The sequence below is a fragment of the Montipora foliosa genome, chromosome 9, assembly GCF_036669935.1.
Source record: "Montipora foliosa isolate CH-2021 chromosome 9, ASM3666993v2, whole genome shotgun sequence".
Taxonomy (NCBI): Eukaryota; Metazoa; Cnidaria; class Anthozoa; order Scleractinia; family Acroporidae; genus Montipora; species Montipora foliosa.
The window spans coordinates 36,593,117-36,610,616 of NC_090877.1; the positions used below are offsets into that span (position 1 = coordinate 36,593,117).

General features: G+C 40.7%; 1 protein-coding gene across 1 annotated transcript in view; it reads left to right on the plus strand.

Annotated features, from left to right (window-relative positions):
• LOC137970183 (serine/threonine-protein kinase BRSK2-like) overlaps nucleotides 1-17,500 on the plus strand; it is a 44,964-nt gene that overhangs the window by 25,551 nt on the left and 1,913 nt on the right. The window contains exons 14-24 of the mRNA XM_068816702.1: nucleotides 3,659-3,771; nucleotides 3,930-4,033; nucleotides 4,794-4,854; nucleotides 5,316-5,390; nucleotides 6,036-6,229; nucleotides 10,290-10,338; nucleotides 12,304-12,367; nucleotides 12,667-12,738; nucleotides 13,322-13,388; nucleotides 14,477-14,587; nucleotides 15,136-17,500. The exon at nucleotides 15,136-17,500 is cut by the window's right edge and continues 1,913 nt beyond it. Of these exons, the coding sequence (XP_068672803.1) occupies nucleotides 3,659-3,771; nucleotides 3,930-4,033; nucleotides 4,794-4,854; nucleotides 5,316-5,390; nucleotides 6,036-6,229; nucleotides 10,290-10,338; nucleotides 12,304-12,367; nucleotides 12,667-12,738; nucleotides 13,322-13,388; nucleotides 14,477-14,587; nucleotides 15,136-15,416 (1,191 nt within the window). The 3' untranslated portion in view covers nucleotides 15,417-17,500. The remainder of the gene's footprint in view (nucleotides 1-3,658; nucleotides 3,772-3,929; nucleotides 4,034-4,793; nucleotides 4,855-5,315; nucleotides 5,391-6,035; nucleotides 6,230-10,289; nucleotides 10,339-12,303; nucleotides 12,368-12,666; nucleotides 12,739-13,321; nucleotides 13,389-14,476; nucleotides 14,588-15,135) is intronic.

The following is a 17,500-nucleotide window of genomic DNA, read 5'->3' on the forward strand; positions in this document are numbered from 1 at the left end:
GGACCCGTAGCTTGGTCCTGCTCTATTTTCTGCAGACAAGTTGCTATCAGGCTGAAAGGGGGAAAAGCATAAAAATAATATTTTTCCCATTGCATGAATAATGCATTTACATATTTCGTGTCAGGGTGTGGTTTCCATGACACATACGTAGGGATTTTAAAATATAAGTCGGGAGGCAAAAAGGTCTATTTCAAAGGGGCCCCAAATTTCATTAATGTGATCAAACACTTCTGGATGTAGGGACCATTCAGTGGAAGTGCTGAATACTCTAGACTCTGAGTCAGCTTCCATATTCATGGAGCGTGGTATGTGGCAGGCACTGAGCCAAGTTTCCCTCTCAATGCACCACAGCCAAATTTGCCGGGCCATGTTGTTGCAATCCGCAGATTTGATACCTCCCATTGCATTGATATAAGCTACTGCAGTGGTATTATCAGATTGAATCCTAGGGTCATGTCAGGATTAGGCTGAACAATCTTCTTAAAAGAAGAGTCCACATTATTTATCCACCAATACAAGTCTGCTTTGGCATCCTTGGACAAGTATAATGGTGCATCATAATTACCCTTGCTTGCCTGCAGTGCAAGAACTTTATTCTTTTCTAGATTCCTGTAATACAATTCTCCAAACTGCTCTGCAGGTAGACTTGAGACTATCAAGCCAATGACTTGGGCAGTTTCTCTGATTGTCATCTCAGTTTTGAGTAGCAAAGTGTGACAAGTTCTACGGACATGTGCAGCTTTGGTAGGAGGAAGTCTAATTGTCATAAGAATAATGTTCAGTAAAAACCCAAGAAATTCTATCTCTTGTGTAGGAATAAAACCTGATTTCACTGGATGAATTACAAATCCCGGCCTTTGGAATGCGTCCACCGTGTCCTGGACATTCCTCTTACAAGCAGTGTACTCATCTCCTAACAAGAAAGAGTCATCTATGTGCCCCATGCAAATATGGCCCATTGATCTGATATGGGAGTAAACAGGTTTTAAGATTTTTGTGAACAGTCTAGGGGCACAAGCAAGGCCATTGGGTAGGCACGTGTATTCATAGTAACTCCCTTGCCACTCAAATTTTAAATATTTCCTGTCCTCCTTTGCAACAGGGACAGAATAATATGCGTCTTTAAGATCAACCAAGGCCATAAAGCACCCCGGACGCATGCGTTTAAGAGCTATTTGAATAGTGTCCATTTTAAAATGGTGATATGAAACAAATTCATTAAGGGGTTTGAGATTTAAAATCATTCTGTAGCTGCCATCCTTTTTAGGCCGCACAAATATATTTGAGAGGAAGTCCCCTACTGCATATTCAGTTTTTTCCAAAACCCTTTTATGGAGAAGCTTAGATTTCTCTTTAGTTGTTATCTCCCCTTGACCGGGTGAGAAGTGGATTTGTTTAGGTGGGTAAGGTTGAACAGGGGTATTAGCTTCAAACTCAATATGGTAGTGCTCGATGGCATCAAGTATGACTTGGTCATTGGTCAAAGATTCCCAGGAACCAACATGGTCCTTCAGCTGTCCTGCTGAAAAATTGAGGACCAGTTGATGCAAATAATCTCATCCATAAATGATGTAAGGTGTGTCCTTACCTGGTCATCAATTAATCTTTATTGTTGGATTGGCTGGGCTTTTTCTTTTGTGCCCGGCTGTACCCTAAAAAAGGGCGTGGGCGAGATGTTTTCTCGCCAGTAGATGTCCGATCATATGGTTTGAAATTCGAGCGTCGAAATTTCTGCCTCGCAGCCTTTAGTAGTTATGGCTAGACGTGCGAGTGTCAGAATTTCTCTGCATCTGCCTGCCTGCCTTCTTTGCTTCGGTCATATCCTTTAGATGTTTTGATAACTCAACCCCAAATAGCTTTGTAGAGGGCTTGATGTCCACTTTGCATAACCTTGTATACAGCAAGGCCAACTGCTCCTCCTGGGAAGCAAATCCCAAACTTCGTCGTTAATTGTTGTAGTACACAGGAACTTACAATTTTCCGGTGGAGGGTATTTATCAACCCTTTCCTTCACCGTTTCTGGCGACAGACCTCAAGCCATATTATCAATTAGACCGGCAACCTTCTCTGTTAGAGCAGGAGATTTATCCTTGGTCTGTACAAATGCCTGAGTCAGGCTTTCGAGGACATCATTCTGCTTTTCTGAGTCAGAGCAAGCAGATTTCTTTGCCATGCCAGAGTCGCTCGGGTCGAGGACATTATTTAACATGGCAGAAACCTTTAGTTGTGTATTGCTCGTGTTCGATTCGTCCTCGTCTGCCTCCTCGTCTGAGTCAGGACGAATGAGGATGTCTTCTTTAAGAGTCGTGAGCGTCGCCGTCTGCGTTTCTGAGGCTTTGGTCAATTGTGCCAAAGTGTCGTTAAGGTCTTTGAGGATCACCGCCATGCTGTTCTGTGAGGATTGGTCTACAGCACCGTGCAAGCTCTGAACATCGGGTTCCAAGCCTGGTGTGGTCATTCTAGGTGTTTTCCTACCCAATGAACTTATTGCAGACCCGATATTAAGAAACTTGAAGGTAGAAATAGAAGATTTTCTCCGCGTAAATAATCACCGTGCTAAAACTGATTTGCGCGCGAAAAGCACTGGTTATGCGCAAGCGTCTAGCTATCTCATGGGATCCCTGGGGCAGTGATGACGAGATAGAATTAAGTTTTATCTTTGTTTATAGGCTGTATCATTAGTTTTTAGGTTTTAGAAGATATTGTAAAAGTCGTCAATATGTTAAATTAGAGGCCTATAGGCTACGCCTTACGCGCCCTATAGAGGCTTGACCGCTTATTAGAGCATCCATACGTATTTACAGCCCATAATAATAATACTAATAATAATAATAATGATAATGATAATAATATCATGGGTGACAAATTACTCCTTAATTTAGGCGCGAAATTTCAGCGTTAATTACAAAATTGCCATGGTAACATCTCTTGTGTCTCGATCAGAGCCAAGATGGCGTCTAGATTTAAGACAGTGACCATTGAAGAAGTTACGAAATTAAAAGAAGCGGCAGAAAATTTAAGTACGTGAAAGAGCACAATTAACTGGGTTAGAGTTTTTGAGAAGTGGTGAAGATGATTCTTCCCGAGCAGTTGGATAAAGTACTCGAGCGATTTTACAATTACGGTTGTGAGCGTAATTTGTCACCCACGACATTAAAAGGTAATCAAATGGTTTTCTCATGAAATTAGGAAATAATTGCACTTGCGTTTTGTCAAAATTCGGATAATTTCCCTCGCCTAAAGGCTCGGGAAATTATCAGAATTTTGACAAAACGCGCGTGGAATTATTTCCTAATTTCACTCGTCGCCATTTGATTACACATACTAATAATAATAATGATAGTAATGATAATAATAATAATAATGATAATAATGATAATATTAATAATAATGATAATAATAATAATAATAATAATAACTTTTTTAATTTATAATAACTTAATTTAAGTCTCAAGGTTATTTAGCCGAACACGAGTGCTCTACTAATATCAGAGAGACTACCTGTAAATTAAGTGAAATCAGAACAAATCAAATCAACTGTTAAGTTTTTGAGTATGCGCATCTTATCTGCAGGTTGACTATTTTTCGAAGTGCGTATGTTCAAAAGCTTTAATTCTTGTGCTTGGACGCAAGGGTCTGTATTTTCTCCCACAAACAGACAGAAGTCATTCCTAGTAGAGACGAGATCGATCCTGATGTCTTGCACAGCATGTCTTCGTTGGGTTGCTTCAAGAACCGGGAAAAGCTGATACGCAATCTCTTAAAACAGGAGTAAGTTAAAACGATTTATTGCATTGCAAGTGTTCTTCCACGGCTATATTGTTGTGCTTGTGCTTGTGCTTGTGCTTTTACTCTTGACAACCTATAGAGAGTTCGTTTTGCGAGAACTATCCTTCATGGAAGTAACTGCGCTATCTTTTCTCCATTAGAAAGACGATAGAGAAAGTTATCTACTTTATGCTACTGGAGAGGAAAGAGCGATCGCCAACCAATGAGGATAAAGCAGTGGCCATACACAACATTAAGGAAATATGTATGCATTTGCGATATAGCCTCCAAGACTGACTCTTGATAGGTTTAACTTTATATTACTTTCCAGGTGATCTGGTGACGTAATTCAGAGGACTGGTGAGAAAAATTTTAACGCCGTATCCCACAACCGCGCGTGGCCTTATTTCCGAATTCAACATGGCAGAGGCGACGTTAGATCTCGTCGGGTCTACGTGAATGTTCATTCAGTAACAGGGAATGTGGTAGACACGAAATGATCTGTTGAGTTTTGGCGATGGAAATACTGCAGGGAGTTTGGAAACAACACCTAAGGCCGCACGTTGTTGTGGGATACGGCGTTAAGATTTTTCTTCCCAGTTCTCCAAAGTACGTCACCAGATCACCTGGTTACGCCAATGCAAAACGAAACCGAGCGCGAAAATTCCTTTAAACTCGATTGAAATTGGCTTTTAAGAGTTACACATACTAACTTGTTCACGTTGTGCAGAGGTTATGAACGTTCTACTTAAGAATATTCAACGAGATACATGTATGATGTAGAGGCTAGGGTGACAAAGCACCGAATTATTATTCTAGGATATTAGTTTGAAAGTTCGTCTGAAAGTTTGCAAGTTTCGATGTTTTTGCTGATTCAATTTTCTCCGAAGATATTTATTTTTGGACGAACAGGAGTTACGATATGACTTTTGGACGCTTTGGCAATTTTCAGGAAGCACAGGAAGATTTTTTTCAAGTTGAAGGTTGACATAAACACGGCAAAAATTGTCTTTGTTATCTTATAGTGGAAGATGCACCTAGAAAACGTGTGGACTCGTGTGGATCACCCAGGTTACAAAGACCAAGGTAACGTCCGCATCCTTTACTGACACGTGCGTGAGTGGTTGGGTATAGTAAATAGACCACTTTCGATATATTAAAATTCAGCTTAGCAGCGAGGTTTAGAGGACACAAACAAAGGAAACTGAATGAACTTGTATATTCATTTATTTTGTTTGTGTCCTTTAAGTCTCACTATCAAGCTGAATTTTAATACGTTGAAAGTGGTCTATTAGGACGTGGCCTGAGGAAAAGTAACCGTGAACCTCTCGCTTCCTCGTTAGACTGACCAAAGGATAATAGATTGGATTGCAGGCATGTATTGCTGTCCTATCAGTTCAGCAACCAAAGAAAGGGGAAAAAATAAGGGGACTGATGCCATAGGACACTTCAAACTCTTTTCGCTGCACGTCTCTTCCCTTCTTGTTACGATAAATTGGCAGGATACCTCTTAGGTTTCAGCGTAACCTTTGTTTACGCAATTGCAGAAAGGCCTCCCTGAATGCATCACCACCAGTAACTCCAAGATCACGTGCGGATACTTACTGTGGCGCCGTAAGGAGGTACGTGTTATTCAGTGAAGTGAATAATAGGTATAATATTGCTGGCGCAAAATAAATACAGCCTTCCGTTATCGATAGAAGAAAAAACGAACAATGAGACAAGTTCTTTGCTTGCTTGCTCCCTCACATTTTTGGAAGACCTTAGACAGGTTTTTCCACATTTTTGGGGTAAGTATAGACCGTAATCATAAATGGCGACCAAAGAATTATTCTTTTGTCTTTATGCCAATCATCCTCACCAGCTTTGTTTGCACGAACAAAATTCAAAAGAATTTTCGCTCCCAAGTGAGGCTAGTGAGGATGATTAGCACAAAGACAAAAGAATAATTTTTTGGCCGCCATTTATGAATACGGTCTATACATTCCACACACTGGTTTTCTCAGTGATGTACTGAGAGGTGGACGGTGGATCGGATGCCATTATGACCTCCTTGCTACTGAGAAGAGAGCTGCCTCTTCTCTTACTACCTTTACGGCAACTACCCTCCAATAAAATTGGCGTTATGTTAAATTGTGCAAATTGTACACAAAACCAGGGGACGTTTTGGCTGGCGTCTTGTTATAAGATATTTCCGTGAGGCGCATTATAATATTGGACATAGATATTATGGCAGTAAAATTCTCTGCTTTACTTATCGTTTACAGTCCTCTGGTACATGTGAGTCCCAGACATCGCTCTTGCCGCAATGCGCCTCCAGAAAGCCCTCTGTCTAGTCCCCCAGAGTCACCCTCACACAACGTCACCACTCCCCCTGGGAGCCCCTGGCGATCAAGACTTGCCAGCTTCAAGCATGCAATCGTTGGCTCGCCGAGATTCCACAGGAAAAAGATCACACATAGTAGGTTTTTGTGTTGATATTATGAACGTGATATTTAACCTTAAATTGTGCTTTGGTCTGATGGTCGGAGGATCGGAGATTCGATTCCAAGTTGAGGATGTCTGGACTTGTTTCATGAAGGAAATCTTATGATGATGCTTCTCCTTGCCCCAAAACAATGTTGAGCCATAGCTTTTTCTTAAGCAAAATTGTGTTGGGTGAGGCGACGCTCTTTGCTGAATACACTTACTTAGTTGGCCACTCCCCATAGGGGCTTTTCAGGGCCACTGAAACTTGATCAACGGAATAACAGAAAAGAACAACAACTTCTTTTTTAAGAATCCCAACTGGCCGGAGACAAACCAGTTATCTATTCGCAAGTTCACTTGCATGAGAAGTTGAACCAGGTACTATCAGGATAAAATTTAGAGGGGCCATGTCACGCAAAATTGTGTAATTTTATGACACCCAAAAATGCCCAAAACGTAGACTGAAACATTGTAATAACCACTTAAAACCGTTGAACAGCATTAAAAAAAACAAAAAAAGCAACAAAATCAAAGAGAATCATGGATAGACACTTCGGAGGCGCGGTGGCTGTGGTGGCGCGGAAAAGTATTACTCTTACGGAAACCGGGGATAGGCTCCGGCGTGTTGGGCCACTGGCTCGTTAGCAGACTTTACCTTTATGGATGGACACAAACGGACAAGATTGAAACGGATTTCATTTGGGTAATCTTGAAAAAAGTCGGCCCGACGTTTTTTAAGTTTATGGCAAATCGCCTGGATAAAGGCCGTTTTTGCTCAGAACCATCTTGTTTGTGATGTAACGATACCTTCATTAGTAGAGAAACTCCACATTACCATTTTCGAACTTTAAACTCGGGATAAATTAAAGATTTCCCCGAAACACCCTGAAATAACGTGACATAGCCCCTTTTACCAGTCGTCAGAACGGGTCTTTTAAGTCGGGATTTCGGGATCTCAAGGCAAGCTCACTAAGCCCTGACATGTTTGTGTCGCTTCCCAACAGTGTTTTGTCGGTCAGACACCTCTGCCCAAATAGGACACTTTGTAACGTTCATAAGAATTGTGCTTTCATCAAATTACTTCCTTGACGAGTGCTTCTACTTTCATCTCTTTTTCAAAGCGTAAGTAGTTGGAAACATGGTTAGCGAACGAAATGATATATGAAATGAATCATGTGAGCTATGATCCTCGCAGTTATGATCTAGTGAGCTATGATCCTCGCATTTATGAACGAAATTTTAGCAATTGCGTAGAGGTGCCAGAAAAATCCAGGACTTCAACGGGGTTTGAAACTGTGACCTCGCGATGCCGGTGCGACGCTCTAACCAACTGAACTATAAAGCCATTGATGTAGGGAGCTGGTCATTTGTGGGTCCAAATGATCCCGTGGTGAATGAATCAACGAACGAAATGATGTCAGTGTTCGACACTAACTTCCTTACAAATTTGCCCTCTGGGCAATCAGTTTTGTTTTTTTGGTTGCCCATGGTATTTTTTTCCGGTTGTGCCCACCTTTTAAAAACCTGTTGCCCATTAAAATGACAAAGGAGGCTTGTAAAAATGTCAATTTTGTCGGTCCACGAAAGAGGATTTAATGAAAGCTATAACAAACTGTTATCTGATGATTTGGTGTTCACTGGTCACATAAGTATAGTAACTTAGTAAATGCTTTGCAACCAGATCAAACGCAATCGAGAAAATTTCATGAATTTCCTTCATCGTTGTCACTACCATTTCGCTTTTTTCTTGAAAACCGAACTGAAAAAGACATATTTTCGCCTTTCATTTACGGGCTTGTTCGATATCAAAGTATCTTAGCGTATTTGACCGTACGAAAACTGGGTTCCATTGTAACAAGCATTCCTTTCACGCGGCTACGAACATGTTCCTCGTTAAGTTCCAATCTATTTTGAGGTTTGAACCAATATTTTTGTAACAGAAAAATAAATGACTGGAAAAAGATGTAACGTTATTAATTGTTTATCGCGTTCTTGGCGACTACGTAATATTACTAGTCACTCTCTTCGTTGCAAAGCAAATCGTTCCGCAAAATATTAGTCAAACAAAAATTCTGATTGCCCGGTCCGGCAAGTCTTAGGGTTGTTTTACTTGCCCACGGATATATTTCGCTTGCCCCGGGCAATCGGGCAAGGGTTAGTGTCGAACACTGGTTCATATACGAAAGGAATCATACATTGAACTGCTGAAATGAAATCAAGTGAGCTATGATCCTCGCAGTTACGAACGCAATTTTAGCAATTGCGTAGAGAAGGCTGAAAAATCTAGGACTTCAACGGGGTTCGAAGCCGTGAACTTGCTTCTCTACGCAATTAGCCTGTAATACTCTTTGTTTGTCCCTCCATAATTTTGTCTAAGCATTGTTTTTATTTTCTATTGGGACTGATAATGGTCCCATGAGAAACTGGAAACAATGCTTATGTAAAATTTTGGAGGGACAAACAAAGAATATTATGATATTTTTGATACTGGCTAATTGCTAAAATTGCGTTCATGACTGCGAGGATCATAGATCAATTGATTTCATATCCGCAGTTCAATGTAGGATTCATTTCATATGTCATTTCGTTCGTTGATTCATTCATCACAGGAACATTTGGACCCAGAAATGACCATCTTCCAACATCAGTGGCTTCATATCTCAGTTGGTTAGAGCGTTGCACCGGCATCGCGAAGTCACGGGTTCAAACCCCGCCGAAGCCCTGAATTTTCAGGGTTCTCTACGCAATTGCTAAAAAAAAAAACAGATTGTGATGCCAAATTAAGTTGGGATTTGCGCAAAAGGAGCTTCAATTAACTCCGCCCAGATGCATAAATTGATGCCAGTTGGGACTTCAAGGAAAAACGTCGCCTATGGCAACGAAAACGTCACTCGTTTATTTTGTGCGATATGGGCGATGTGTCCTATAGCAGACTAGCATGGCATGGATGTTAAATATAAAGACAACAATAGTGAAAGATGCGCTGTTGTAGGCCCAGTTTGACGTCAAAACCTTAAATCAGTGATTCCACCTGTTTTCAGAAGTCAGTGGCCTGCGCGTACCAGCTAAAAGCTATGAAGCAGTCTTTTCGTCGGTACGGGAACACTTGCTCCCCAGGCTAAGAGGAGGGTGACCTACCTTTAGTGCTGAAAGTGCTATTTGTTATGCTACAAATACTGGATTATATACTGGCGTTTGGTCTACGATCGATTCTAACAGCTAGGAAGGGAGTTGCATGAGGCGTATCCCTCCCTCCACAGGGCTTAAAGATTTTTTCAGTAATGTGGTAAATTATGTCTTGCATGCAGCTTTGTAAAAAGAAAAGTAAGAAAAGTACTACAACCGTTGTATTTTCTGGCAAACTACAAACAGAGTGCACTGCAGCAAGTCAAGACATTCGTTTTCCACCCTCCGCCAAAATGCCAGGGCGTACGGAATCCAGTATACAAGGCTGCTGCCTAAGAAAATTTTAAAGGGGCCCTCAGAGCTAAACGCTGAGAACTTAGGAGCCCAACATATGAAGTAAAAGGTGTTGCTGTGAAAAATTAAGGAGCCCAGAGCTATTCTTTGGGAGCCCCAGGCTACCGGGCTCCTGTTAGGCAACAGCCTTGAGTATACCATATTCGTACCCTCAGTATTGGACTGGAACAAGCTTGCATGCAGTAGAGGCTAATGCGGGAAATTCTTTTCAAATGCAAATAATATTTAATATATTCCACCGCATTAGCCTCCATTGCAAGCTAATTCCAGTCCAATACTGAGAATACGAAGATGGTCTATTAAACCACGGTCCCACCATGATCTGAGTCCTGATTAATCTGAAGAGAAACAAGTTAAGTAAGCTTTTGCAACTTGTTTATTTGAGTTGCGTTGACTTCAGAACCTTCTTGATATGTTAACGTCTAGTGCATGTTTCCATACCTTAGAATTTGGCCTCCCAGGCTTCTTCAACGTGTTTATTTGGGGGCTTCAGAACCGCCTTTGTATGAAGATGTTGCAGTACACATTTTTCCTTTTAAGGCTCGTAATTGAAGTTTCACCTGTTTCAACAGATCATACTGAAAACAGCGCAAGTTCTACATCACCCGATTCATCACCTGAGTGAGTTTCAGTGTATTTGAGAATCTTTTCAAGTTTTGTTCAATTTAATAGACATTTCCCGGGTCGCTCCATCTTGAATGATAGGGAGCTTAAGCACGCACGTTTTTGAGACGCGGACGGCAACCGGAAGAGAACATTTCGCGCGCCAGGACAGTGGTGTCTCCCAGATTTTAATACTGATCATTTCTAATGGAGAAAAGATACTTAGCAATGTAAATGTAGTTGTGTGAAGACAAGTTAAAAAGGGAAAAGGGGGAACGGTTGTCGTCCGCGTCTCAAAAACGCTCGGCTTAAGCTCCCAAATTTTCAAGTGCAATCATTCACGCTTGAGGTGTAATGCGCATGGTGGAAGGATGGGAGGAAACTTGTTGCTTGGCGACGGGCGAAATGACAATCCTAGGAAGTATTCGGACCTACGTATTGTGAACTGTAAATAATATTGCACATTAATGAAAAAATCGGACCTGCGATCTCCTTAACACCGTTCGAATGCTCTACACATCAAGCTGCTAGCACTGCATTTTAGTATTCTTTTGTTTGATTGCAAATTGGCCCTTTTGGCCTCGTTCAAGGTTAAATATTCTTCTGAATTTTACGTTTGAAAGCGAGGCCAAAAAAACCAATTTGCGAGGAAACAAAAGAAACTAAATGGTAACCATTTTGAAATAAGGTGTAAAGGGCAACCTGAACACGTCATTGTTACTCAAGATCGCGGTACCCAGAATAATGATAATGATAATGATAATGATAATTTTAGACTTTATACAGCGCTTATAAAAACAATTCTAAGCGCTTTACATAAGTTTAAAATAGCAAATAAACTGGTATACAATAGAATATAGAAAAATTAAAAAGAAAAAAAAAATCAGGAATTGTAGAACAAAAATAAGCGATTTATTTCCGGTACCCTAAGCTCTTGAAAAAGATGTAAACAAATTTGATTTTAAACGGGTTAAAAAGTGTTTTTTTTGGAGTAGAAATTCCATCTAAGTGTTTGTTTTTAGTTTGGGTGCCAAGCCAGTCGCATTGTACCTTACGAAAACTGCTGCAATTCCCGTCTTATATGATTGAGCGACGCGTTTTCCTTCGCTTTGTACCGACTGCACTTGTTTTTGTCAGGTTAATTTTAGTATTAAGGCGCTTGTCTATTGCTAGGTTTTGGATTTGCAAAGTCACTGTTTACACCAGGCCCTGTTTTAGAGCAAATCCAAGGAAACTTCATGGAGAAAAATATACAAACTGTCAGATTGCGTTGTTACAAGTGTTATACAGCCATCAGTACCAAGCAGCAGTACGTCTTGCATTGCGCTTGTTCATTCACGTGATAACTATCCAATCAAAGAAAAAAATCACCCTTCTAGCAGAGCCTTTCTTAACTCCACAAGAAAGAAATCGTGTTAAAGTGAACCTAACCCCAAAATATTTTCTTCGCTAAAATGAATCTTTGCACCTGTTCGAAACGCATTGCGGCCATTTTTTCCTTTTTCTAACAAATCCTGCCATTTTATAGGCTTCGAAAGTTGCGAAAATCCATGCATCTTTTGTTCACGACCGAGTCAGAAGGGGAGTGGGTCTATTCCTGATTTGACGTCACAATCTACTTTGCATGCATTTTTACAAAGAGTTAATGCAATGTAAATCAGTTTGAGTATGTGCAAGCCTTTGCCTGGAGACAGTTTCAAACCTAGGCCAAGTCTAGATTGCGTTCCAAGACGCCAGGATGATTTTCGTACTGAAGGCTCTATTTTGACCTTTGCCTTGTCAAAAATATGATGCGCGCGTTGCCTAAACCGGTTTGACCGGAGTGACTAGCCCAGAAACTTGGGCTGCGGCAACTTTAAAGACTTGACACGATTTCTCAGTGCAGAGCCGCTCTTTCTCGCCCTCTGGTGACTTTTAAGGAGGCTCTGCTTGCAGGGTGCGAGAAAATAACTTGGTAACATAATTGGTATTTTGTCTTTGCAGCATCGCCAAGAAATCATGGTTTGGACATCTTATGCTTGGCCACCATTCACATACAAAACATGAGGTAAATTTTTGCGATATTGTCGTTTTCTGTGTGCGGTGATGGTGGTGAACTTGTCTTACTGTCAATAGGCCACTTTCAAAAATAAAATAATACTCTTTGTTTGCCTTCCAAAATTTTGCATAAGCATTGTTTCCAGTTCCTCTTGGGACTTAAAATGGTGGCCTATTGAGATTAATTGAAGGTGTAATATGATATGAAGTGAAGATTATTAGGAAATTGAAGCAATGATTATTACATTTACCATAGCAATTTGAGCAATGGTCGTTGAAGTCATCTAACTTTGTTTAATCCTGTTGTAGCCGTTTTTTATCATCACACGAGAGAAACCCTTCAGCACTGTCAAAGCAGATGTCGTTCACGCATTTTTATCGGTGAGTGGAGATAATCTTTCTAGGTTATTTGGAACACGAAGACGCTCTCTTTTCTTTAACTTTCGCTTGGCTGGCAAGTACGGGAAAGGAGACCTCTGTTATGGGTCGAAACTCACTCTGATCCAACCGCCGTCCACAGCCTTGGACGGCACTCTTCAAAACGCATGCCCTACGCTGTGTTTGCTGACTGTGACTTGAGCCAGCTGTGTCTCGCGCATTCCTTTGCAGTAATTCCGCTGTTGTTAAGTGAGCCCGTACAACATGTGTAGTATCACGTGAGGATTCGGTCGCTAAGTAACCGTTGCGCATGCTCAACACAGTGATTTTCGACCCATGGCAGAGGTCTCTCTTCCCAGGGAACGCAAAAGAAAAGAGACCTCTGCTAGCAGGGAATAAAAGGCGTGGTACCTTGGGCACACGCGGATGATCTGTTAATCAACTGTGGACGCATATATAAAGGTTTGTAATAGTTTGTGAGTAATAAAGCCCCGCGGCGGCAATCTGTCCGTAATGTTATTTAACAATTATTCCATGAGTTTGCATTGAATTTGAGGTGATAAACGTATATTTTTTAAATTTTCAGGTCAGTCACTTGACGCACTCGGTCCTGTCACAAAGCGGCTTCAAAGCGGAGTACAAGAAACCTGGAGGTAAACATTTTGAGCTCAGTTGTTTTTAATAGGACTAAACTGCCTTCGTGTTCGCGTCGCTAGTAAGTCGCTCGGTAATCGCTCGTTTGGTTGCCGATCCAGATTCCGAAGGGACCTCTGCTTCGTTTACTCCAGAGAAAAAAAAGGATTCAAGATTGGTGACCAATTCGGAACGTTTTGATACGGAATTCGTTTTGGTATTTCAACATGAAAGGTGAATCGGGTTTAAAAAGTTCCCGAGTAATCTGATTCGTCACGACTCCCCGGAACGTTATGAATCCAGAATCTTAAGTGGAAACCCTATATCCGAATACTTTGAATCCGTGCTGAGGTTTCTCGTGAAAACTAGTTTTTGTGATGAATCCGGGAATTTCTTCTCGTTTTCTCGAGAAGAATGTTTTTGACTCCATTGAGAATTTAATCAGCTTGAAACCAGCTCTTCGTCCGTTTGTGTGAGGTAAATGCAATTCTGTTATTTGCCGGCTAGCCGAATTAAATTCGTTCGCGCTAATTTTGCTGGAGGTTGGAGCATACATAACGCGAATTCGAAATTAGTTGCTCCCAGTTTATATTTCGTACGTTCATTTGGCAATTGCAACTTTATTTCGCTTTTTGTGTCGGAGATTTACTTGCGAGGTGTCCAGTTGTATCTAGATTTATAGCCTTTTGGAAACTGTTACGTAAACACCTGCAAGTAATTAGAAGGGGTATACATATTTTCATTTATTGGCCATATGGCATTTAAACTCCTGGCGTTTGGTGTGGGACCAAAAAACAAAAATAAATAAAAATAAACTATTTCTATGATCAATTGCTTCTTGTTCTTGTTAGTTGGCCTTAAATCTGCTCCGAGTGTTTTAAACGGGTATTTTGAATTTCCCCTGTTTGGAAAGAAACAACATTTCGCTTGATTATGTTAGTTGGGCGACGTTCTTAAAATAAAGCTTATGATCTTTAAATAACCCGGCCCGCCTTCTTTCTTGCTTATCTTAAGTGTGACTGCACCTTGAAACAGTTTAATCACAGCGATATTTTTACCATGTAAGGGAGAAGTGACATTTATTTCAACAATGATTTTTTTTTTTTAGGAAAAACAATGTTCAAGAAAGCTGTAAGGATATCAGTGAATATATCTCCAGCTGATCACAGCGAGTTAGAAGAAAGTTCCGTTCATACTATCTCTATTGTTCTTGAATCAGGTCGGTGAGTTTTAAATGAATGTGACCGCCCCTCTGAATGTTTCGATTCTCGTCGAACGAAAGGCCTACAATTTTATCCCATTGCTACGTTGTCCATCCTTCCGGAAGTTTTGATGAAATTTCTGTGTGGGAGATCGGATTCATCTTACGTATTTGATTTAAGCTTTGATTAAAAGCTTGAGGTCTCTTGAGGGAGGCAGCATGCTCCAGTGGTTAGGGCGTTGTGATTGCATGCGGTTGCCCAGGGGTTTTAACCCCGTTCTAACCTCTGGTTTAGATTTGTTATTCAACTCTACCACTCTTTGTTTTTCTACTAAGTTCTTTCAGATTATTGAAAGTGCGGTCCCTGTGAACTAGCTTGATAGCTAAGTGCACTTCCACTACTAACAAGTTTATATTTAAGTTTTCGTACGTTAAAAAGGGCGAGTTAGCAAATGCGAGATTGCTAAATAATCTCGATACTTTTGCTGTAGCTTCCTGTAATACACCCCAGAATTGCATGAAATCCATAATTGAATGACATAAACTATTTGTCTTATATATGACAGGGCCCGTTCATCGATTCAAGAAACTGTGCGAAAAGCTTCAACTTATTCTACTATCTAACCAAAGAAGAAGCACAAGCAACTGTCGAGCGGACGAGGAAAGTCGAGAGGAACGCATCGTTATCGAGAAGAAAGACTCGAAAAATCCAAAGCTCCATCTGACTCATTTGACAGACACAGAAAGCGAAGGAGAGATCCTGGACTCACCGAGGGGAACTGGTAGCAAACCTGTTGTGTCTCAAATGAATGGTAAAGGGCCTGAGAATACGAGCCAAGTATTATAAAGAGGTGGTTGTATTAATGAAGTAATAAAATCAATGTGCGATAACTCAGCGACATCGGCCGTTTTTATACGAGACGCAAATAATCGTCCAAACGAATTTTGAACGGTGTCGTTTAATTTGTCTAGTGTGAACGCGGGACGAAATATGTGAATCGTGTAATCGGTGTGGGACAAATTGGGCAAACATTTCTTAGTGCGTTTATTAAATACTTGTAGGATATCCGATAAGGATGGAAGAAAAATGCATTTTCCGTCTGGGCAAACTGTCCGCGTTATTACTTCGTCTTATAAGGGGTACCCAAAGAGAGAGTTCTCCCTAGACGGAGAATCAATTTTTTTATGCCACACTTAAGAGACGGACAACAAATGTATGCCCAAGTTCGTCCCGGAGGGAATATACGTTCCTAGTGTAAAAGCGGCCAATGTTACGTTATTTCATAACCATTTGCGTTTCAAAAATTAGAAAGATTCATGCGAAACGGCAAACGGCAGATTGTTAATGAAAATTCAGTTTTTCTCCATGCAGTTACTGGGCAAGCTTAAGTCAAACACAGAAATGGGTTGATATCGTAAATTAACGAAAATCCATAAGTGACATTTCGAGCGTTAGCCCTTCTTAAAAGTGAATTTTCGTTACTCTAGAAACTAACCACTCTATCCATAAAGTCAAACACGTTTCTTTGATGTTTTGTAAAACCCCAATTCCAGCCTGACTTTTCCCATTTGGCGTAGGCGCGATGGTAAGGGTCTGTCCACAATAATACTTTTTCGAAAACCGCCGTTTATATATGACCTTCCACACTAAAACGATCGAAAAACGGACGTTTTCAAAAACGGAGGTCCACGAGAACGGAGGTTTTCGAATGCGCTTTTAAAAGTGGAGACTTACGAAAAAGGAGATCTATCATTCTACTGTGGATGGCGAAAACGGAGGTTTTCGAATACACGTGACGTAATAATCATGTGCATGCCTCACTTTTGGCGCGGCCAAAACGAACCGATAGTTTTTTAAAGCATGCGCATTAGGACAAAGAAATTGCCGGAGCATAGCATACAGATCTTTTTATCCGTTTTCAGGGAACCGAAGGTTTTTGAAAACGGGGTTTTTCGAAAACGAAGTTGTGTGAACAGGCCTTAAAGTGCCCCTGTGACCAAAAAATCAATTCATATTTTTCTTTGGATTTCAAAACTATGTTAACAAAACACTAAGTGACCCACGTTTTAAGCCTTGATTTCAAAAAGACACCTCTTTATTTTAACTGTAATTTTCCTATTTAATGGTCCGCCATTACTAACATTATGTTCTTGAGAGAGCTGGATCGAGGAGAAAATGACGTCCAAGGCTCACTAGTTTAAGAATGCAATACGTGTGTACACCGCAGAATTAATATGCAGCACGGGGGTTTTGGGCTTTCAGACTTTAAACTCACGCTTTGCATATATAATAAGCTGCGTTCACACGCTGAAATTTTAAGCTAGTGAGCCTCTGACGTCACTTTTCCCTGGATCCAACCGTCTGAGGTCCAATCGGCCAGTTTTGAACCTGAGTAATGGCGGACCGTGAAATCCAAAACTTACACTCAAAGTAAACGGCCTTTGGATAAAAATCAAAGCTCAAAATTTTGCCAGTCAGGTGTTACGCAAACACACTTTCAAAATCTGAAGGAAAAAAGGAAGTGGTTTTTTTGATCACAGGGGCACTTTAAACCTCGCTATGATATCATAATCTTCCAGGCGGTGACCGGCATCCTGAGCCGGTAAACGCTACAGGCCGGTTGTATGAACAAGTGTAACTTAAAAATACGTTTTCAAGAATCATCTTCGAAAACTTTCCAGGAGTTAGTTGCCTCTTGGAGCTTTATCTTCTGTTCGGCGATAAGCCGCTTTTATATACAGTCTGTACTAGCAGTGGCCAAAGAAGAATGATTTGGAACGTTTTTTTTAAAGCACTATCAAAACTTTGATCAATTAATCGACCACACAACATTAACAGTTAGAATATTATAATAGAATGTAAACATGCGACGAACAGTTGACTATTTCAAGCGTATTTCATATGAAAACGTCAGTCAACTGTAGCCTGTG